The following is a 23423-nucleotide window of genomic DNA, read 5'->3' as shown; positions in this document are numbered from 1 at the left end:
CCCGCCTGCCCGACAGCACGGAGACTGCGCGGGCTCTGCCCGCTGCTGGGAGGGGGACGGTAGTATGGAGCCTAATGCTGAAGCTCGGGAACGCGGAGCTGCTCCGCTCCTTCCTTCGGAGCATCACCAGAGGGCGCTCAGGGAGAGCTGGAAGCGCGGCCTGATGTGGCAGATCGCTGCTCTGTGCCGTGTTTGGGGGCAGAGTGTGGGGAGAATGGGACTAAAGGGTGAAATGCATCACAAGGTTGTAAGGCTGAGGGGACTGGGCTTGTTTAGATTGGAGAAGGCTCTGGGGAAACCTCGTTGTGGCCTTCCAGTGCTTGAAGAGAACACATAAATGGGGGTGAACTGTTGTTTAGAGGGGCGGAGAGTGATAGGACAAAGGGGAATGGTTTTAAACTGAGACGGGAGAGGTTTAGGTTAGAGATTAGGAAGGTTTTCACACAGAGGGTGGTGATGCACTGGAACAGGTTGCCCAAAGAGACTGTGGATGCCCCATCCATGGAGGCATTCAAGGCCAGGATGTGGCTCTGAGCAGCCTGGGCTGCTGGTTGGTGACCCTGCACATAGCAGGGGGGTGAAACTAGATGAGCACTGTGGTCCTTTTCTACCCAGGCCATTCTGTGATCCTGCAGTCATACTTATTTGTGTACTTTTGTAGCTTCAGACCATGTAGCTAATGGAGAACATTAGCTACTTGGAATTAAAATTAATCATTTGCTAGTAACTGTTCTGTGATGTGTGTTTTGTTTAATGACAGGCTGAACCACTTATAGACTGAGGCAATGTGAAGGCTTCCAGGATCAAACCAAGAGCAGACTACAGTTCTTACAGCAGAACATCAAAAGAAAGAGCTGATGGCGATCACACACAACACAGCTCATGTGAATGGCTCCCTGAGGTAGAACAAACAGCTTGTGAGTGTCTTGTTTGACTTTTCCAGAAGAATGAGTGTTCAGATCCCTTAGAAGCCCAGGGATGAACTGCTTAGCAGTGTTTTCAGCTCATTCCCAACTAGTGCAGCTAAAGGGAAAGGCACCCAGTGATCAGCTGGGCACAATGTGAGCCTTCTCCCCTTGATTTCTGCCCTGTGTTCTTGCTTCACATAGCAGCACACTGGTGTCATTGTACTGAAAATGACATCCTCTGCTATAGCCTTCCTATACCTGTTGGCATAGAAGCCTATTCATTGGGAGTCACAATTGTTTGTTCACTGTTTATTAGCAGAAATGGAATCAGAAATGCACTGAGTGGATTTGATCAGATGTGGCAGATATCAGTAGTTACATAAGCGAATGGCATTGGGTTCCAAAGTCCAGCGCGGAGAGGTAATCTGAGACAAAGCAAACATACTGTTGTTTTATTTTGTTAGAAACCAAGCCAAGTCATTTAGTTTCCATGATGCAGGCGGTGTATATAATGAGTCATTGTGGTGGGAATACGAGAATAATGAATAATAAAGACCTGCTGTTAGTGTGTGAGCTGAGCACTGACCCTCTCCCAGCACAATCTAGAGCCTCAGTTCAGTACAGGTGCTCCATGTGTGTTGTTTCTCCTGTATTTCACCATCTCTGCACCAACAAAACCTGTCTCCAGATGGAGACGTGTGAGGATGCATCCTAGTCACGGTGTGATGCTGCGTTGTGCTTTGGTTGTGTTTCCTTATTTCTGTGTGACCACGGCAGTGGAATAGATTTGTACTGATGTTTCTTGACATTGAGATTTTGGAAAGGGTCCAGAGGAGGGCCACGAAAATGATCAGGGGGCTGGAGCACCTCCCCTATGAGGACAGGCTGAGGGAGTTGGGTTTGTTAAGCCTGGAGAAGAGAAGGTTGCGGGGTGACCTCATTGCAGCCTTTCAGTACCTGAAGGGAACTTACTCCCAGGAGAGGACTAAACTCTTCGAAAGGGCTGATAATAGCAGGACTAGGGGAAATGGTTTTAGGTTGAAAGAGGGAAGATTTAGGTTGGATCTTAGGGGGAAGTTCTTCACTAGGAGAGTGGTTAGGCCCTGGAACAGGCTGCCCAGGGAGGTTGTGGATGCCCCGTCCTTGGAGGTGTTCAAGACCAGGTTGGACGGGGCCCTGGGCAACCTGATCTAGTAAAGGCGTATGTTTGGTGGCCCTGCCAGGCAGGGGGGTTGGAACTCCATGATCCTTGAGGTCCCTTCCAACCCGGCTCATTCTGTGACTCTGTGATTCTTGGCGCCGGGAGCGCAGCTCCTTTAAGGCAGGTAGCGCAGGGCGGGCCGCCGGCACAAGGCGCATGCGCAGAGCCGCGCCGGGCCCGCCGCCGTATCGCTGGCCCCGGGAGCGCCATGGGCTGCGCTGGGGGCGACTGATCCGCCTCGTCCCGGCGGCGCCTCCTCGCCCCGCGCTGGGCTCCCGGCTGCGGCCGCCTATGGAGTCGGGTTCTGAGGAGCCCGACGAGCAGCTGCTGCTCCTGTCGGAGCCGGCGCTTCAGGCGGGGCCGGCCGCGGGGAGGGCCGCCCCCGGCGGGGCCGTGAGGCTGTGCGGGGAGCCGGGGCTGGAGGAGGAAGAGGAGGGTGAGGAGGACTCGGGACCCGAGGGGGATGGAGAGGAGGAGCCTCTCCTGCGGGCGTCGGGCCGCGGCCGCCGAGCGGGAGCCGCCCGGGATAAGGAGCCCCGCGTCGGCGCAGGTACGGCCGCGGCCGATGGGCTGGCGCGAGGGGTATGCCCGGAGGGATGGACCCGAACCGGCCGTGTGCCGTGGGTGGTGGGTGTGGGGCCGGACCTGCGGGGCCGAGGTTCTGCTGAGCCTTTCGTTGGGTTCGGCGCTTTTCGCCGTACAAGTTGTGACTGCCCGGCTGCTCGCTGCCCTGTGCTGGGGCTGCCGCTGCTTCTTCGGGCTTTCGGGCTTTCTTTCGTACGACTTTGAGAGCAGATGTACGTTAAGAGATTTGCTTTTCTGAGTGGGGTTTGCCGATGGAAATCCTCGGATTTGTGTCACCAGTCAGTGCGTGCTGTTGTAATTATACTTACTGCCTCAGATGGCTTTGAAACAGCCTTTCAAAAAGACTTCTTTCTTTTCTTTCTTTAGGCTTAAAAGAAGTTCCTTTTGCAGGAATAGTTGCTTTTACAGACAAACAACAAACCCACCAATTTGATCCAAACAGGCTGTGGGTGACTCTTCTGAAGCGGCCATAGGGAGCTGTTGCTGGCATACTGTGCTTGACCATAAGAAAAAAATGTAGTCTTGTTTTTTAACCAGTAGCCCTCAGAACAGACCAGGTGTGATGTGAGGATGCTCATAGGATGTTAGGGCTCTTCTGCCTTATTCCCATAGAGATTGAATGTACTGAGATGGTGCTTTTAGCAAAGCTTAATGTTTCTGAGAGGAGACTGGAATGCTGGGTCTTGTCCTGCTGGCCAGTAGGAGAGGTGAATGCAGAGATCTCTTTGATATCTCCCCTAGATTATATAAGAAAACATAAGGACTTCTCAAGGCCACCCCTATTAATGTTAGCATTAAAACTGGAGAAGGCTTAGGTTAAAGGAGTCAGAGTGCTGCACTTACACACAAAATGCACTGTTTTATGGTGTTAACTTGATGGAAGAACAAGTAGAGGCGTGTGCAGAGATGACAGCGCTCCTGTCCTCGGTGGGCTGGTCTCATAGTTTAAGGTTGTGAAGCTGCTGTACTTGGACCTTGTGCAAATTCATTTGGAAAATGTTCACTGTGTGGCTGAACCCTGATCTTCTGAATGGGAACTTCTGAGAAGAATAGTTCTTAGGGCAGCTGCAAGAAAAACCTCGAGCAGCTCTAACTCTACATTCAGAGACTGTACTGAAAATAAGCCACGTGTGTTGTGTTTTCACAGAAGAAACTGACTTGCAAAGCCCAGCAGTGTTCAACAGATCCTAGTTACAAGTTGTTGTTTCTCATGTAGAAGCTGTTGAGAAACTGAAAGGAGACTTCCTACAACTGCTTCTGTCCGTGTTTGCATCCTGTGTGTTCTTGTACACCCACATCGCTGCAGTAACAGAAGGTTTTCTAGTAGCAACCATGAATAAACCCTGTGTGTTTAAAAGAAAATAAATCTCTTGAGCATACAGCATCATGTATCTCTTAAATAAAACTGCAGGTCAGATGTATTCAATTACATTCATGTTAGGGAGATGTGATCAATGAATATATCCCTAAAGGCAGTAAGGATTTTAAGGGTTTAGGCTCTGGAGTGAACAACTGTTTAGCTGCTTTTTTACTGTTGTTTATAGAACTGATCTCTCGGTCAAGGTGTGAAGAGTTTCTAGAAGAGGTTTACAGTGCTTTAGTGTTGAATGCTGATGGCGTGCCATGCTTGGTTGAGGTGTAGAGCTGAGAAGTAGCATCAAGGTGTAAGACTGAGTTGTGAACAACATGATTGTATCATAGGAACAGGTAATGAATGTGCTGGCCAAGCTGTTAGCAGAATAATGTGGTACCATTCTAATACCCAGTGGGTGATGGGCAGTTTGCTTTCAGTTAGCTTTCTCTGCTATGGGGATGTGTATTAAGGGGATGTGGGAGTCTTCAAGGTACGTGTGTCCCAGAGTAGTTGTTGGTTTGGATGTTGTACTTCAAATACATTTTGTTAGGTGTGAGTATATCAGTGTGCAAAGTTGCACTGATTTGACAGAGCAGAATCTCTTGCTTGCTGGTAAGCAGGCGTTGTCAGAGAATTACTCGCTTTTCTATGTATTTACTTATGCTTTTATTCGTTCTTAGTACAAATGGTGCTTGTTTGCTTATCTTCTTATTTTTCAGGACATACAGGACACTCTATTGATATGAATTCATTTGTAGATGATCCAGAGTTCGCAGAAATTATTGGGAGAGCAGAACAAGCCATAGAGTGTGGAGTTCTGCCGGAAAGAATCTCTCAAGGATCCAGTGGGAGTTACTTTGTGAAGGACTGCAAGGGGGTGAGCACAGTGTTTCAAATGCAGACTCTTAACAATAGCTGGTTTAAAATGAGAATTTTTAATTCTGTTTAAAACCCTTTTAAGTATGCCAAAATCGCAAGTAAGTATTTAGATATCTAATGTCTCGCAGCATAAGTGAAGTCCCACTAACTTGTTTCTTTTTTGCACTTGTAGCATGTTTTGAATATTCTGCACCAATTAAATATGGAGGAAATAAAGGGATCTCTTTGAGAACAGCTCAGGGAGTCTTTTGTGCAGAATCTACCATTTTGTTCTTTGTATGTTTCAACCAATTTCCCTAAGAGAACTCAGCTTCTGCTTTAGTTCTGTTCAATGTTCTTTAGCAAGCTGTTTTATTATTTTTTTTTCTTCCCTTTGTTTACTGTGTTTTATCTACAATGGTTTGGTCTATGTGCTCCTATGGATGGGAGAAAAGAAGTAAGTTTCCTACTATATGAAGTAGGAAACAAATCTGAGTAACCAAATGCTGGTTTAACTCAGTACTTCTTAAAAACAAACAAAAACCATGAACAAAGTGTTGTGCTAAATATGCTTTAAAACGTTTAAGTGTTTAGAGTTCTTTTCCTAGTGCTGTGCAAAGTGTCTTATTCTTACAAGGTTAGAGCTTACCTAAGTTTGTGATCTTATTAGAAGAGCTTTATTTTGCCCATAGGGCTACTCCCATTTGTTGAATGGATTTCACATTTTATTTGACAGAGTATTGCATCATCCTGCTGCAGAGCAGCTTTGTGACTTGCTTTCTCCTCCCTGTGTTGGGAAAGACTTTACTAAATGACATCCTTAGCATTCTAACTGGTTGGCTTCTGGATTATTTCCTCATGCTAATATCGCTTTATAGCTAAAATGACTTGTTACCATTAGGTTGTTTTAATCATTGATTCGATTCTCCCAGAAATACAAACATATCACCTTTGTGTGTTTTATTGGTGTAGTTGTTTACAAAGCACTTCAGTACTTCAGTGTTCTTGATGAAGTGATAAATATTTCTTCGTTTACCTACACATTGTGTAACCAAGGAAGAAAAAGAGTCTATTTGCTTCAAGCACAGACTCCTCTGCAAGGTGTTTTTGCTATTGGCTAATGGTCATGACATTGCAGCCGGTCTAGGAATTAATTTTGCCTGGCCTTCCAGGCTGTCTGCATATTGAACCTTCTGGTTCTACTCAACATGGGTGCCTCTGCAAACTCTATCAAGGTTTGAACTTTAGGGAGAACTTGAAAATTGGATCTTGACTCGATATTGTAGCACAGAAAGGTTCAGGCAAGTAATGGAATGAGCTGAGCTCCTTTTAAAGATGTTCAGTTTGTGGAAAGTACTGCCTAAAATGTGACTCAGAAGGGGTAATTAATGGCTTGGCATATAAATGTAGTACACCATTACAGTTCTGGGAAATGAAAAGCTTGTAATTCTGCTTTGAGGAGGTAGATGCATGTGATTCAACAGGAGTAACAGTAACGTTTTAAGAGTTCCAGCATTGTGATGTTGACTGAATAGCATACCAAGTAAATTCAGTTTCCAAAGGGCTTCTTTTATCTGTTGCTTAAGAAGGCCAATTCCTAATGTGTTCTGTGCGGAGAACATAGATTTGCATCCCAGACTTTCATGTTACAGAGAATATTTGTTGTAACCATAAAGACCTTTTGTGTAGGTCTAAATAGAATCGTAAATGCAATGTGCAGTTGCACAGAACTTGCTCATGATTTGAGTTTACCATCAGAATTGGAGACAATATTGTGCTGAAGACAGAAGAGAGTTTTTGCCACTTTGCATCCTATTCCTGTTTACATTAAACTTGTAGAATGAATGCAGATAGTGATGGTTTAACTTATTTCTTCTGGTAGTTGATGGGAGTGAATCAAAGTGGACAGGTGAGATAAGACAGGTGTTGCTACTAAAATCTAGTGTGTTGTGTATTTCCAGATTTAACTGAGTCAGTTCACAGTAGTTAGTCTTATCCAAAACAAGACTGAAAGCAGCTGAAAATTCTATAGGTCACGAGAGAAGGAATAAAAATACTGCATTACTGCAGTATTTTACTTGAGCTATACAAGAGTCGTTACCTGGACCTTGTATGTTAGGTTGAATTTTATCACAGAAATGAGACGGGTATATAATTTAGTGTAACAAAAATCTTGCAGTTTGAGGCTAACAAATACAGAATCCTGTTGTAGGAGGCACCTTAAGAAATTGTCTCTTTAATGCCGATGTTGTAGAGCAGGATTGTCTTAAAGGATTTGTCACGCTCCTGTGACTAACCCGTTCTTAGCAACATCCCGTTTTGGAAACTACATGGCCCAGAAATTTGTTCTGGTCTTAAGCCTACTCTTAAGGCTTAAGAGTTTTTCTTCTTACTTCTTACCTGCTGGGATTTAAGCCTGTCATTTCTTGGTTGGTTAACACTAAATCTGTTGTTCCTTGTTTCTTTATAGCAACTTATTTAGTTGATTTTGTGCCCCATTTTTTCCTTCTTTAGGCTAAACAATCCATGGTCATACCATCCGGGATCTGTGAATGATGGAGGACTAGTTACTTTTTTGCATAATCTCATTTTTTTTCCAAATTTCTCTAGTTCCTGCATGGATTTCTGGAAGCACAATGTCAAAAAATAGGATAGTACTTTCAGTAGTTTTAAGCTTTGGTCCTATTATTTAAGTGTGTCAGTATAAACTGCCTCTGTCAGCTTTGTGTCAAAGAATCTACAGTGGTAGTGGTGCCGTTCATTGGAACTGCCAAGTGTAAGTTTCCATGCGTTCTAATTGTAATTAATAAAATAGATACAAATGATAAAATGTAATACTTGATTATCAGCATTCTGTATATTTTTTCCTTTCTGGGAACCATTGTGTCTCTGTCTGAGACGTCTAATCATTATGTTAACTGGTAGGAAAGTACTAATTAAAGTTACTTTTAAAACTACTTGTATTCTAAAATATTCTTCTTTCGTTTTGTAGAAGTAGAGAAGTGTTGTTGGCTGGTTTTGATTTGCTGTTACAAAGAGAGGTTATTTTGAATTTGTGCTACTTCTAGAAAAGCATTTGATAGTGCATTTGTTTCAAATGCATTTTGTTATATCTGGATTTATTATATTTTGTAAAAAGGGAAATTGTATAAAGCATTAGGCCAAGTATTGCTTAATCTTTTGCAACTCAAAGTATCCATGTTTTAATTGTATGTTCTTTATTCTAGAAAACTATTGGAGTGTTCAAGCCAAAATCTGAAGAGCCTTATGGACATCTGAATCCCAAATGGACCAAATATTTTCACAAGATATGTTGTCCTTGCTGCTTTGGCAGAGGCTGCCTTGTTCCAAATCAGGGTTATCTCTCTGAAGCTGGTGCCTATCTTGTAGATGACAAGCTGGGGCTAGGAGTTGTACCCAAAACTAAGGTAGGTTAGAAATGCGTGAGTTATCAAATGTGAGAAGTACAGAGTTACTGATATGTCAGGATCTGGGCTGTAGTTGTGCCCGCTTTAGCTCTAAATCATTTGTAAACTATATCAAGTCTTAGTGTCCAGTGGTGTAGTATAGAAGCAGTGACTCTCTGGCTCTTTGTTTTAAAGGATGAGTTTGAGAGCTGAATTCAATCTTTGGTATGTTCTCCATTTAAATAATAATAATAAAAATATTTAACCACTTCAGTGTTTAGTATTTTCTGCTATTTTTCTGCATTCTACTTTAGCAAGAAGCATAAGAATTGCAAATCCTGATATGCTCTATATAGCAGCATATAAATATTCCAGTTTGCAGGTATTTCATCAAATCTCTCTTTGAGATATTAAGATGGCAAATATTCATGCTTTCCTTATTTTATGTACTTACTTATTTGTTTTCTACTGGAGTTGCCTGATGCTTCATTTTTTCTTTCTTGGCAACAGAGCATAAAACTTGCTGTAAATCAATAAATAAAATGATGCAGAATGGAGCTGTGCTTTGAACATTTTTAATGACGATGTTTTCTTGCTTGAAGGTTGTCTGGCTTGTCAGTGAGACCTTTAATTACAGTGCAATAGATCGTGCAAAGTCAAGAGGAAAAAAATACGCTTTAGAGAAAGTGCCAAAAGTTGCTAAAAAATTTAATCGAATTGGACTACCTCCTAAGGTAAGATTGAAGAGAAGATCAGTGCATTTCCTTACTCTGGCACAAGAACTTTAATAATAAAATGTTACAGATAACTTTAGCAGAAGGAAAAAACAGAAAAATAGTGTTGTTTATATGCAAGCGAGCTCTGAGTGGTGGAAGGTTGATTAAATATAATTGTTTTTAAGCAAAACCTGACCATTCTCTTGCATCTTTCTTTCTCTTAAACTACACTTACAATCTGGCCACTCTTCAGTTTGCAGCTTAGCTTTCTACTGGAAGAAAATCATATTACAATTGTGCACTTCTTAATGTTTTTCTCCTTTTCTTAACTAGTTGTATTCACGTCATTGCTTGCTGTTCTTTGTTTGATGATTGCATCTCCCTTGCTGTTCTTCTAGTTCTTTCAGATTTCCTAAGTTCTTCTCCCTTGTATTTCTTTTTTTTTTCTTTTAAGTATCTCACTGTCATGTTCTTCCTACCTTCTTGTGTGCAGTATTCCTCTGACTACAACCTCACAGCTTTTTTGTTGTAACCCCAGAATCTTACCACAGTATTTTAGTCTTACGTTTTTAAAACACAACTTTAGTAATCTGCTTCTCAGTTCCTGTAATTTAGTTTGATACAACATATGTTATGAAAGCTTGTATCACGTATTACACGGTTATTTTGCACACTTAAAGTTCATCTGTATCTCACCATGTGCATCTGTATTCATTTTAATTCTCAAGTATAATCCCTCTTTTGAATTCTAATCTTGAATAACTTTTCTGTTGTCCACACATACGGAGCCTATTTTGTCTGTGCTTTGCTTCCTTGGAGTCTTTTGGGAAATGTGTTTCAGTCATTTTCATGCAAAAAGTGTCTTGAAAAAATGACCAGAGCTGCTGGTCTCACTGGTGAAACAAAAAAGCTTTTCAGACAGGTAGACTTTTTTTTTCTGCTGTAATTTTTGGTGAGTTTTTATGTGAACTGATGAACCAAGTATTTCCAATGGAAATAGATGTTATTTCTTCATATCAGATATTGCTCATAGCAAAAGGTTTGTTTGTGTCTGTCTGCCTACCTTTAGTTCCTGGTAAATTCAGTGAGAGCTTCAACACTCAGAAATCAGACCAAAACCAGAAATCTGAATGATGTGAGACTTTCTAGAATTTCTGTAGGATTAAGAGGAGCTACTTAGTCTTGTTTTTATATTTTCTGTCTTTTGCTGGGTGGTTCACTGTATTGCTTTTCAGAACTTTGAAAGGATGGCTGGATTTGTCATATGGTTTCTTAATGTTTCAGGTTGGCTCCTTCCAGCTATTTGTCGAAGGATATAAGGAAGCTGACTACTGGCTCAGGAAGTTTGAAACTGATCCTTTACCTGAGAACACAAGGAAAGAATTTCAGTCACAGTTTGAAAGATTGGTTATCTTAGATTATGTCATCAGAAATACAGGTATCTCGTAGTGTCCTCAAATATCAATTAATTTGATCAATCAATTAACTTGAGAGTAAATTTGTAAATAACTGACTGAAAGTTGTTAGTGAAAGCTTTAATGCATTTCAAGTGTTTTACTCACTAATAAAGGCCAGAATGTTTCATTCTAAAGGTTTTTAAAAATGTTTGAATCTAGAGATATACATCAAATATTAGAAAAGTACAGAATCTGACCAATTTTTATTGGCAGTTAGTTGATATTTTTAAGTGATTTGAGAATTTGAAATAAAAGACTTGTATCTTAGCTGAGTTGATAGGCGACTAATGTTCTCTAATGCAAAATTAGAAGAAAGAATGGTGTGGTTACAGGAAGCATAAAAGCAGCTACAGCTACCATTCCTTTTATGCTGAGCTGGGGACTGGTAACAGCACAGTTTCACACTGGTGCACAATACTTGGTATTGCTGGTTACCAGGCACTGAACAGTAAACTGAAATGGTTGTTCTCCTGTGTTCTTCTGTCTCAACCTCCGAGTGAAAGATTTTTGTTTTGACTTTTTGTAAGTGATTTAGTTCTGTAGAACACAAATGCAGCTTTATCTAAATGCTTCCTTTGCTGCTTCACCTGAGGTGGGCATCTTTACTACATTCTATAGGAATGCCAGTGCCTGAAGATACTTTTTTCTTGATGTTTTCTTGTATATTCAGTCAGTAAAGCGGTAGTATTTGAATATGTTTGGTAAATATTTGGTCTTCCTAATAAATCAGTTATCTTAAAGGTTTCACAAAAGATATTTTGATTGGGGAAAAGAACTGAATGGTTTTGCGTGGCATCTTTGGTAAATTCTCCACTTCCAGTATTACTTTCTGTATAATTTTGGGTGATTCTTTCTATGACGTCTTGTGACATGCAGTTTTTTTTCTTTGTTTAAAGACAGAGGTAATGATAACTGGTTAGTCAGGTATGAAAAGCAAGATGATGGACCTAATCTGTCGGATAAGGTAAGAAAATGTTCTGCAGATGTTCTGATTCTTGCAGCCATTTCTGTGCTCTGCTTAATTTGTGCTTGCAGGAAGAGCGCCTTTGAAATGGTGGTAGCTCTAAGAATTGTATGAGCTGCAGTTTCTTTGATAGTCCTTCATGAAATTTAAGTTTAATCAGTGAAGCTAAAACCCATATTTAGTAATTTCATGTATGTTATATTTTTGTAAGCAGATGGGTGTTGCTAAACTTTGAAATATTCCTTCCATAGGATATCCAGTGGACTGTAGCTGAAGAATCTACTATTAAAATTGCTGCAATTGACAATGGTTTAGCGTTTCCCTTTAAGCATCCTGATGAGTGGAGAGCATGTATGTATTGTATTATTCAATTTTCTAACTAATGGACATGTGATTTCTAAATAAGTATTTACATGGCAGTGTTAGTCTTTGTTTAGTAGCTTTGTGACAAGTCAGGAATATCTTCTCAGAGTACTTATAAGTTTTTTTTCCTATGTTAGATCCCTTTCACTGGGCTTGGCTTTCTCAAGCACAAGTTCCTTTCTCTCAGGAGACTAGAGACTTGGTTCTTCCACGCATCTCTGATATGAACTTCGTACAGGATCTTTGTGAAGATCTTCATGAACTATTTAAGGTGAGAGGGATGCTTCTTTGAATATGGCATTACTGTTATATCTAACTGTTCCATTACAAGCACAAGCTAGTATTTGTTTCTGATTTTAATACCCTTTTTCTTCCAAATCATCATATATACATAATTACAGGAAGCTTTGTCACTGTTGTGACTAAGAGTAATCAGCTCTTCTGACAACCTAATTACCTTTATATATAGTGAAGCTTCACATATTTGGTTAAGTCCAGTTAATTTTTATAAAACAATTCTCTGTAAATGCTCCATTGAACATAGCTTTGTGGTATGTACACTTTACTGAAGTAGCCCAATGAGTCTGGCACTAATAATTGCATCTTTGACTCAGTTATGTTTGAAGCAACTCTGGGTTTTCAAATTCCAAATTTAATAAATCTGGAGGAGGAATTTCTTTGGCAGAGAAAAAATGAGGGTCCAGTGGTATAATGTTGTGATGGTGTTAAGGCTGCCTACCAATGGGTTGAAGTGTTACTTATTGGTGTGTTCTGCTTTTACCATGTGATGAATCATTTATTTTGACATATCTAAATGGTTTGCGTTAAGCAGACTTCCTTGAGTCATTCTGTGACTTCTTGAAGCTTCCTAAGTTTATTACAATGTTGATATATGTGACCATGCATATTGTGAACTTGATTAATGTGCATACCAAATACACAGTTGATAACAAAGGGATCATTGCTTATAATAACTTCACTCTTTTATCGTTTTTTTTAATAAAGACCGATAAAGGATTTGACAAGGCTACTTTTGAAAACCAAATGTCTGTCATGAGGGGGCAGGTAAGACTGTGTTTTAATATTATTTAACTTGTCACAACTTCTCAGGGGTTTCTTTTTATATCTGGAAAAAAACAAAGCTCCTATTCAGATTCAGATTGGTTTGCAGGGTAGCAGAAAAACCCACCACTCTGTAGGTATGTTGTTAAACATGGAGAATGTAGTTGATAAAGATGAAAACCATCAAGAACAGTATATCTTGCATGTGAGGGTATTTCTGAGGCTTTAAATCTGAGGAACTGAAAATATTTAGGATCTCATAATGTTATCACGTACTTGCAGTAGATTCTTTAACTGAATTTTGTGGAAAGCTGCATTATCAAATAAATGGAGTGATAGCTGTATTTACAATCCTGTTAAACACAATTTAACTTGTATGCCTGCACCTTACCTGCTTTCTTCTCTTTTAGATACTGAACCTTACTCAGGCATTAAAGGATGGAAAAAGCCCTATTCAGCTTGTTCAGATGCCACGTGTGATTGTGGAGCGAAGTAGCACTGGAAGTCAGGGCCGAATTGTTCATCTGAGTAATGCATTTACACAGACCTTTCATAGCAGGAAGCCTTTCTTTTCCTCCTGGTAGCAACAAAAACATGTGGGGAAGAGTAAGCTTCTCTAACTTCTGTAAGCTACGTCTGTGTAAAGGCTCTGCAATAATGTACTTCTGCTGTATACCAAGAGCTCCAACTGCCGTCACCTCAGAACTTAAATTCTAAAGACTTAAGAAATGTATTTTGAATGTAATAAGAGTTTACAATTTTTGTGTCAAAATCGTGAATTCATACGTCAGGGAATGAGAAGAACTTGTCCATACTGTATTTTTATAGGCTAAATTAATGTATTCTGAATAAAACTAAAGGGAAAATGCACAGTTTGCGTATGCCGAGAAACTACTTTTGAATACAACAGAAATTCTTTTTGTTTAATATAAATGTGAGAAGCTATAATCTATCAATTTCTTTTTATATGTTCTTAAAGGAAAAAAAAAGTGGAATGTTTTATTTGATTGTGAAAATGCTTTTCCTTGGAATTTCTGCCTCATATTTTGAGCTGTTAGTAGATTTTCATAGGCTATGTACTTGAAAAAAAAAAAAAAGTTGTGCACTTAAGGAAATAAAATATAATAATAATTAAAAACTCCTTGACACACATGGAAGGGGGGGAAGGAAGGATAAGTTCCAAGTGGATTTTTTTGTTGTTGTTGTTGCACATTGGGACCAAAACTAGTTAAATAGCTTTTAGTTGAATTACATCAAAATTCATCCCCAGTAAGTGCACATGGTTTCTACTGTGACAAAATGAACTGAGTGTACATTCCGGAGGGTGAAACTTTACCTTTAGCTTTTAGAACTGTTGTACTGAAGTACACGTTGTACTGAAGGACATAAATGTGATATTTCTTTGTAGGTAGATTACAGCAAAAGAATTGCACAATGGTACAGGTTGGGTTTTTTCCTTATAACTGTGTTAATTTGTAGTCACCAAAGTGGTTCTTCACTATTAATGACAGAAGCACTATTAATCACAAAGCTAGTCTGCCTCCTGGATTTCTATCCAAACACACTGTTATTTTTTGACTGGAAAGAAAAGAACTTACTGTAATATATAGGGCACAGAGATTTGTAATTGGACCTTTAACGATGTCATGCTCATTTGCCAATCTTCATTTATGTTTAAGTTATGTGACTTAAGACTTGATAGTCATGCTTCTAGATTTGTAGCTTATGTTATATGATAAATGTTTATTTTCATAACTTTAAGGACAGTGAAAACTGGGAGTGGGAGAGAAACTGCTGCTTTTATGAAAGAAACTTTCAGTATTTCAGATATTGCTGTATTTTGTAATTCTAAGCAATATTGTTGAACTCAAATGCTTGTATTTTGTATAATTTTGGATGTAAATATTATTGTAGCATGTCAGCAATTCACATGATTAACTGAAGTGTTTAAGCCTTAAATGTTGAACATTAAAAGAAATCCAGTGGGATAGAGTTCAAAATAAGACTGAAATAACCACCTTTATAAATTTTCCATTATTTCTTTTTATCCAAGCAGTTTATTAAAATTTAAAGAAGGTATTTATGTACCAGACCTCCTACTGAAGAAAAATAAATGTTAAAGTCTAAAATGCACAGGATTTTGGCTCCAGTATTGTGTTTGTCCTGCAAAGAGAATCCTTATTGTCTTGTTTCATCTGTGTAACTCTGGTAGTAAGTATACTCTCTGTACCTGTTACATGGTATAATTTTCTTGTAACTGTTAGTACTGAGAAGATGTGACTGGAATGGCACTGTAATAAGTAAGTTTAATAATAATAATAACGTGGTGCCGGTTGTCTCCACAGCGCTTGCTCCACTCCCGCCTCCCTCTGCTGGCGCTGCCCGGCGAGGGCTGCTGGGAAGGCGGTATCAACATGGCGGCCGGCGCTGAGGTGGCGGCGGGCGCGGGGTCGGGCGGGCTGGTTGTGCTCGGCGTTGTGCCCGGCGCTCCGTGTTGTCCGCACGGTGAGCAGCACTCGGGAGGGATGGAGGAGCGGGGCCGGCCGGGGGCTCTCACAGCCGAGAGGTGGGTGGCCGCAGCTCCTGGGGGAGCCAGGGAGGCATAAAGCAGGTCTGTGGGCATCCTGTCGTTAGGTCCTGCTCTCCTGTTCGTGAAGACAAGCCAAGGAAAAGAGGAAGGGAGAAGATTCTATGCTTGTTCGGCTTGTAGGGACAGAAAGGATTGTAAATTCTTCCAGTGGGCGGATGAGAAGGTAAGCGAGGGCTGCTGCCGTGATGAGGTGTGCGTTAGGGTTTGGTTTGTTTAACTCTTTAACATAAAACTGAAAAAATATAAATGTTCTGGAAATCTGTGGTAACTGTTCTGTAAGTGCTTTCTAACAGTGTTCGGGTGGTGGAGTGCTTTCTGTGAGGAGAAGGTATTTCAGGTTATAAGGTGTTTCCTTTCAAAGAGAGCTGCCCACATGTTGAGCTGAAGTGACATTTGTCAGTGTGTTACCAAGACAGCACTGAGCTGGGATTGTGACTTCTGCAGGCATGGTGCAATGCTGAGCAAATATAGTTCTGACCCTGGGAGGTCCTCATCTTCTGCAGTACAGGCAGAGAAAACTGGGTGGATGCAGCAGACATTGTGCAGTGCACAGACAGGGAAGTGAGGGTCGGATCCATCAGTTCTGTGCCAATGTTTTGATACTGTCAGCTATGATACAAGTGTGTTTTGTGGGAGTGAAGGCACAGCCTCAGCAAAGGGCTGGTGTGTGTTTAAATAATGGTGCACAAAAGTCTTCAGCAATGTTTCTGTCAGTCATGTGGGATAGTTTTTTCAGAGGGAATTCTATCAACTGTAGGAACATGTTAACAGACAATACATCCATTTCTTTGTTCATCATAAGCACATTTTGAGACTCTTCCCTCTGTGTTACATGTGGTCAAGAAACTTTATTCTTGAATTTATTTGTTGCTGTGTGGTTTGAATTCAGATAGAGAATACTGTGCAGATGCCACTAAGCTGTAGTCATGTTTGTTACTCTCCGCCAGGAACCCCACAAATGGAGCAGTTTTCCTGAGCAGAGGAGCTGAAGCACGAGACCTTTGATACACTCATTCTGTTTAATCCTGAGATTCAATTTACTGCTTTTTAACTTCTTATGTACATAAATTTTACAGGTATCACAGACTAGGCTTGCAACGCGTGAAGAATATAATAGAAGTCATCAGCCACCTTGTACTCACAGACAGAATGTGGAAAGGTATTGTTGCTAAGAGCATTTTCTTTGGTAAAAGTGAGTCTTATGGAAGTTGAGAGGCTCTGTATAAAGGCACAGTGTTAAAGGATTCTTTGGAAAATGAAAACATGCCAGAGGTATATGGAAAAATAAGAAAAGATTGTAAAGTGTAAATAGCATTAAATGTCTGAGTAGAATGTGATGCTTTCAACTCAGGGACTGCGCCTTTTTATTTTCATAACTACAGTTTTCCTTATGTTAGCTCTCTTAATGTGTTAACAGCAGGTCTGTAGCAGTGCAAGTTCAAAAAGTTACTCCTGACTTGCAAAGATGGTATAGGAACAATAATTTGTGAGCTATGTACAAGCAAGTAGTCCTGTATGTTTATAGCTGATGTGTTCTTCACTCTGTAATCTAGTTATTTGATAGGGACTCTCAATGTCTTTGACCAGTGCGTTACTTACTTGCTTTTAGGGGAGATTTTAAAAAGTCCTATGAACATTTTTTTTCATAAATATTACTTTGTTGCCACATAGTTACTGGAGTTTTGCAAAAGCAGCTTAAACTACTTGTCTCTGTAAATGTCTTGAAAACATGAAACCCATTTTGTATCTCCTTTTGTTTCTTTTATAGAAACTTTTTCAAAATTGTCTTTTATGCTTATAGATACAAGAATTTTGTTCTCTTGCCTTTACTGAAGAGGAGGTTTTGTCAGGAATGCCAGCAATTGCTATTGCCAGATGAATGGGAAAAACACTCGAGTCATCAGTTCCTGTATGACATCTCCGCTGCCCAGTTAAGAAGTCCCAGTCAACTTCTGTATCCACTAGAAAATAAAAAAACAAATGCACAGTATTTATTTGCAGACAGAAGTTGCCAGTTTCTACTGGACCTTATTATTTCACTAGGATTCAGACGAGTGCTATCTGTTGGAACACCTAGGTATGTATAATAAGAGGTTCATTATGCTTTAATTGGTTGGCGGTATCCAGGCACCTAATGGGAACAAGACACACAAGAAGACTGTAGCTGCATATCAGTTAAATTCCCTCTCACCCATCTACCTGGTTTTTAAATGTCATACTAATTCTTCTTACCAAAGTGACATTGAGTTACTTAGATTATGTTTTTGAGATTTTTGTGGTGATCCTTTAATCTCTGCTGACTTACCATCTTTTAGGGCCATCATATTTTTCTAACTTGAAATATTGGCCAAATTGCTCCATTTTCTTTATCTGTTTAGTTTTAGGTTTAGTAAAGTACCAGACATTCTTGTATTGCAAGGTATTTTCTGGAGATGGTGGTTATATCTTACCTTTCTTCGTTCTGATTATGCTTCAGGCTTCATGAAATGATCCAGTCAAAAGCATCACAAGAAGACAACTTCAGGGTTAGAAGCCTTCTGCTAGACATTGACTTCAGGTAGGTTCTGATAAATGTTGTGTGTCTAAAGGGTATGTGCAAAGATTTGGTTTCTTATTACTTTAAAAGATGAATTGGTGGTTATCCTCCATTTCTTGTCTCTCCATTTTCACTTCTGCACCCTAATGGTAGTGACAGCTGGGTTATGAGGAAAAATAGTTGTTCTTAATAGTTTCCATTATTATGTTTTCAGTAATTGGAACTCAAAAATGTTATCTTTGTAAAGGCCTTGTTTTCAATGTTAATGCCCTTTAGAGCAAGCAAGAAGATACTCATATTTTTCTATTATTGTTAAAACTTATTTTACAGGTATTCACAGTTTTACACAGAGGATGAATTCTGCCACTACAACATGTTTAATCATTATTTTTTTGGTGGAGAGGTAAGGACAAGTATTTCTTGAATGCTTTGGGAAGCAATACATGTTGTTGATGCACAACTTGGTAAGAAAGTACTGGCTAGTCTAGATGACTAATTAGAAGTCAACTGTCATGAGATAAAAATGGTCAGCAGTACTGGAAATTAAAAAGAACAACACCAGTGCATCTTCAGTAGTTCTTTCCCACTTGATTCAAAGACAAAGCGTCTTGTTAGGAACATGATATCCAATGTTACTTAGGCAGCTTAATGTTTCTTTTATTAAAATGGCAGTTTGGTGTGAGTTGTTGCCTTATGTGAGTATAGGCCAGCCCTGTGTTGCTACCACAGAATTGTTTTATTCCCAGCCTTCATAAACCACACCAATGTGATGCCACAGTATTTGTTCACCGATACTTGAGAGGGAAGGTTTTCCTGGTCTATTCCAGCCAAGTAAGGTCAAAAGGTCTAAAACTTTTTTTTTTTTAATAGAGGATCATAGTTTAATCTAAATCTAAGCACTCTTCTCAAAGCACTTATCCCAGTATCCTCACTCACTTATATTTATTTTATATTGCTAAATAAAGTTTTGCAGATCTTAAGACTTTATGTTACACTTCTTAAATCTGTATTCCTCCCTATTTCTTACAGGCTGCACATGAAACCTGTAGGAAATTCTTACATGAAGAGAAAGATGAAAGAGTAATTATGGTGACTGATCCCCCATTTGGAGGTTTAGTGGAAGCACTGGCTTCTAGTTTTAAAAAACTGATGGCGATGTGGAAGGATACAGAAAAAGGAGGCATGTATTACAAATAAATAGGTGAATTAAGCTTCTAATTAAGAAGTACGCTATATTTAAGTCTCTCTTAAATGCTTATTTTTACAAAACCACTTCACAATTAAAGTGGACTTTGAGGGTAGAGAAGAATAACTGGTCAAAGCACAGTACCACTTCTTAGCAACCCAGGCATGTGACAAGACTTGTCTGGGGTAAGTGGAACTTACAGCCCTGTGAATGTAAATATGCCAAAAGCTTCCTGTCCCCTAAAGGAACTAGTTATTATGGTTAGTGTAGTGTACATATGCATGCTTATGGATTCAGAACACTTAGTGTAAATTTTTCGTGCTTCACATACATTGTTTTTCTTTAATATACATCCAAGCCTTTTTATCACTAGGTAATAAGGACCAAGAGATGCCCATGTTCTGGATATTTCCATACTTCTTTGAGTCCCGTATTCTTGAACTTTTCCCAAGTTTCAGTATGATGGATTATCAGGTATGACCAAGCGCAGTGATTTTGCTGAATTTTGGTTGTGTGCAGTGTGAGCAGGAATATAAATGAAAGTGGATATAATGGCAGCACTTATCTGTGGCTGGGCCTTCTTGGACTTCTCACTGTCTTGGAGGTACTGCAAACTCTGTGATGCTCATTTGGTGAAGTTATACCTTTGATAACATTATCACACACTCCTGTACTTCATTACATACCTTTACATCTTCTATCACCAGTCCATCATCTCTTTTCTTTTGAAATGTTTTCAGGGTAGATTTTGCACTAATTAAATTAAATATGTGCATAGCTGAAGATGCACATCAGCTCTTGTCCTGTCAGACAAGACAAGCAGTACAGTTTTGTTTTGTTAATAACGGGTTGCATTTTAGTGTTAAACAACTGAAATATTATCCCAGATAGCCCATGCAAAAGAGTTAAAAGGAAGAAGTAGAACAGGATGGTTGAAGTGTATTATGGTTTCAAAAATCTAAAAGGAATTGAAACAGAATACTTGGTGTAGAACTCGTAATCTGATTTGAGGTTAGTGTCTTCTAGATTTAAATGACAGTTTCATAAGACACATATAAAGAGAACAAACATGCAAATAGAAGCTTAATGCTTCTTTATAAAAACTGTTTTGTTTTTTTTTCTCTAGGTAGATTATGATAATCATGCACTGTATAAACATGGTAAAACAGGTCGCAGACAGTCCCCTGTCCGTATCTTCACAAATCTGTCCCCGAAGGTGATTGTACTTCCTGCAGAAGAGGGGTACAGGTAAGTTGAGTTCGAAGTCAAGGGAGTGACTGGAAAGAGTGCCCTTGTTCTTAGGGCATGAAGGCTTTAAAGGACTTTGGGATGTCCTGCTTAGTAGTGTTGTGCCTGACTTTTGGATACCAGGTTCACAAGCACATTTCACTGTTGTAGTCTAAGGTCACATGTGTCATAAGCAGTGTGAAGGGCAGTTGGGCGTTTATAAGGAGTTTACATTTCTGTTGAGGAATGAAGGGGTTCCTCAGCTAAGCTATAGGAACTGTGTATGCTCATGGGAGATGGAGATCTACAGCAATCCCAAACAGTCAGCTTGGTTGAGACACTAGTTAATAATGTGAGCACTAAGAAGTATCAGGGACAAATGCATTTTACTGATTAAACTCATTTTGCAGAGTTTGGTTTGGTGTTTCATTTTTGATATTGCCCTTTTGAATTCATGCACCTGGATTTTTACTATTTGTGTATCGTGTCTAAATGATTATGAAGCTGTGGGCCAAAGTGGAGGCTTATGAATCAAAACCATATTTAATTTACCCAAGTGATTTTTCAATCCCTGTATTTATTGTTGGACATGTATAATTTCATTCATTTTGCTTCTGGAGCAAAGCACTCAGGATTCCATTTCTTCCAGGTTTTGTGCTATCTGTCAGCGATATGTTAGTTCTGGCAACCACCACTGTGAAATATGCAATTCATGTACATCAAAAGTAAGTATTTTGCCTTCTTGATGGATATTAGCAGCAATCTTCTTTTGGGTGACAGTAGTTTTAATAGATTCTATTATATTTGCTCTGATTAAAAAAAAACCAAAAACTATTATGATACTGATTTCTTTGGGAAAGCCCAGACAATTTAATTTGGTTGTCTTCACTGGACATATAACTTAATGGAAATTAATTTCTATTTCCTGATTCTTTTGTGTTGGAGAGAGGACTGGAAGAGTTACCTACTTGCCACTTTTTGCCATCCTTTATGCATCAGTGACCTGTTAACAGGTTTGTTTCTCCTTATGTGTTGGAAGCTGTTGAACACACTGACTTCCAAATGTAGCCATTTTACTGTGATAGATTCAGATTCTCAGCACTACAGTCTTTAAGCTGTGGTCATTTCCCCGCGAGATCCGGTTCTGTAAGCAGTGGGTATCCTGCATCAGTAGATCGGTTTTAGGAGCTACTCAGTGTCTCTTAAAAACAAACAGTGCATTTTTTCACCCTTTAATTGTAGGATGGCAGGCGATGGAAACATTGTGTTCTTTGCAAGAAATGCGTGAAACCCTGTAAGTACAGAAAAATACTTACCTAAATAAAAGTACACTTAAACGGTAGTCTGAAGAAACTGAGCTGACAGACTAGAGAAGTAAATATACTCGAAAATAAATAAAATCATAGAATGACCTGGGTTGGAAGGGACCTCAAGGATCATGAAGTTCCAACCCCCCTGCCTGGCAGGGCCACCAAACATACACCTTTACTAGATCAGGTTGCCCAGGGCCCCATCCAACCTGGTCTTGAACACCACCTCCAAGGACGGGGCAAATGGGATCATGCAGAAGATGTGGAGTAAAGGAAAAATGTCAGTGTCACACAAGTTGCTGTAAGGAACTCAGTTATCCCATTTGCACACAGTGGAAATATCCCTTGTCAAGGCATACTAAATCTTACCTATATTTCTAAAGGGAAAAGTGTAATATCTAGATTTGTCATATAAGCGTTTCCTAATTTGGTAAAGCTTTTTGTAAGAACTATAAACTCACTCAATTGTGGAAATATTTCTGAGAGCATTATTAAGTTACGTTTCATACACAAATGCAGTCGTATTTATAGCTGTGTTTAAATAGCTGGAGCAGTCAATTTTGTTGTCAATATAGAATTTGCATCTTTGTAAATCCATTTTAACGTATGGGTTGTTCTTCGTGTTAAGATCCCATACAGGATAAAAGTTCTAATGGTAAAGTAGTTCCATTATATCCAAATACTTACACAGTATCTGTAATGAATATTTATCAGATAAAATAAAGGATTAGAAACTGCTTACACACATCTCTGAAAACGTAGAAGACAATAAAATACCTGGTAAACCAGCCCGTATTTAGAATTCAACTTCAGGAAGATCATTCTGAACCTTATAAAGATCATAAAACCATGTCGTTTATTTTGCAGCTTGGTTTCACTGTACCAAATGCAACTGCTGTGCTCTGGAAAACCACAGCTGTGAGCAGACTGATGTGGGCTGCTTTGTTTGTGGCAAGGCAGGTCACAAACGCAGCTCCTGTCCCAGCCTCTCCCGCACCAGAACAACTCACCAGTAAGTGCAATACTGTGCTGCTGTAATGGAAGAGGTTTCAGATGAGAAGTGATCTTAGCTCGTGGAAATGCTTTAGGAAGGGATAATATGGGGCTTTGTGTGCTGTCAGCTTAAACTGTTGTCCACTTGCTGTGTTACTGGATTGTGCATACAGAAAGGAGGATACATACTCGGCACAAAAGTCCACGTGTGCTGTTTTGCACTTAGGGGTGTTTTTGAAGTTTCTTATATCCATGTAAAGGTGAATGCTGTGTAAGTAATAACTGAAAAACAAAAAATGGCAGTGAAATGGGTGATTTTAGGAACAGCCGATGGCATTATATCCTAAGCTGGCAGGCCTTGGGACAGTACTTGTAAGGTAAATGCACAACTCGTATGAAATACCTGCAAACGTAGAAGTCCAGTCACCATTTAATTGTAATCCTTATGTTCTTTTCTTTCTTCACAGAGCTGGAAAAGGCAGAAAGCAAAGACAGAAAACTGTAAGAAATCTAAGGAAGGCAAAGCTGGGTGTCTGTAGAAGATGGGCCATGAAGCACGCCGTGTTCTCCAGGAGGAGGATAAAGAAGAAAAAAGATGGGACTAATTGATACAACATTGTTCATATATATATATTATGGCCAGCCTTTCTACAAATGTTGATGTCAACGTTCAAAATAAAACCTGATCCAAACTGAAATGACGGTC

At 39.6% G+C, this 23423-nt stretch overlaps 2 protein-coding genes across 10 annotated transcripts; both read left to right on the top strand.

Moving 5' to 3' along the window:
• The first annotated feature begins 26 nt into the window (after positions 1-26).
• Positions 27-15008, top strand: PI4K2B (phosphatidylinositol 4-kinase type 2 beta). 5 transcript variants are annotated; one of them, XM_032444067.2, is made up of 10 exons: positions 27-901; positions 4768-4925; positions 8134-8334; positions 8916-9047; positions 10314-10467; positions 11383-11450; positions 11702-11801; positions 11951-12084; positions 12819-12878; positions 13286-15008. In XM_032444067.2, exons 2-10 carry the CDS (start codon positions 4791-4793, stop codon positions 13457-13459), a joined length of 1158 nt encoding a protein of 385 aa, XP_032299958.2. In that variant the 5' UTR covers positions 27-901; positions 4768-4790; the 3' UTR covers positions 13460-15008. The 5 variants fall into 5 exon arrangements, with proteins under 5 accessions (XP_032299958.2, XP_085401748.1, XP_085401750.1 ...); XM_085545622.1 differs by lacking the exon at positions 27-901 and adding an exon at positions 2258-2659 and having other exon boundaries at positions 4807-4925; XM_085545624.1 differs by lacking the exon at positions 27-901 and adding an exon at positions 2259-2545 and having other exon boundaries at positions 4807-4925.
• A 261-nt stretch (positions 15009-15269) lies between these two features.
• ZCCHC4 (zinc finger CCHC-type containing 4) lies at positions 15270-23415 on the top strand. Of its 5 annotated transcripts, none has more exons than XR_014945478.1 (13): positions 15270-15380; positions 15510-15628; positions 16542-16624; positions 17267-17542; positions 17942-18022; positions 18332-18404; positions 19031-19202; positions 19561-19661; positions 20314-20435; positions 21064-21139; positions 21657-21708; positions 22592-22736; positions 23185-23415. XR_014945478.1 is itself a non-coding variant. In XM_015862659.3 (13 exons), exons 1-13 carry the CDS (start codon positions 15290-15292, stop codon positions 23324-23326), a joined length of 1512 nt encoding a protein of 503 aa, XP_015718145.2. In that variant the 5' UTR covers positions 15270-15289; the 3' UTR covers positions 23327-23415. The 5 variants fall into 5 exon arrangements, 4 of the variants coding, with proteins under 4 accessions (XP_015718145.2, XP_085401753.1, XP_085401752.1 ...); XM_015862659.3 differs by having other exon boundaries at positions 19031-19181; XM_085545627.1 differs by having other exon boundaries at positions 15487-15628; positions 19031-19181.
• The last annotated feature ends 8 nt before the right edge of the window (positions 23416-23423 follow it).

This window comes from Coturnix japonica, chromosome 4 (assembly GCF_054131305.1).
Source record: "Coturnix japonica strain WE chromosome 4, WE-NBRP24, whole genome shotgun sequence".
NCBI lineage: Eukaryota > Metazoa > Chordata > Aves > Galliformes > Phasianidae > Coturnix > Coturnix japonica.
This window is presented reverse-complemented; position numbering and strand designations above follow the sequence as displayed.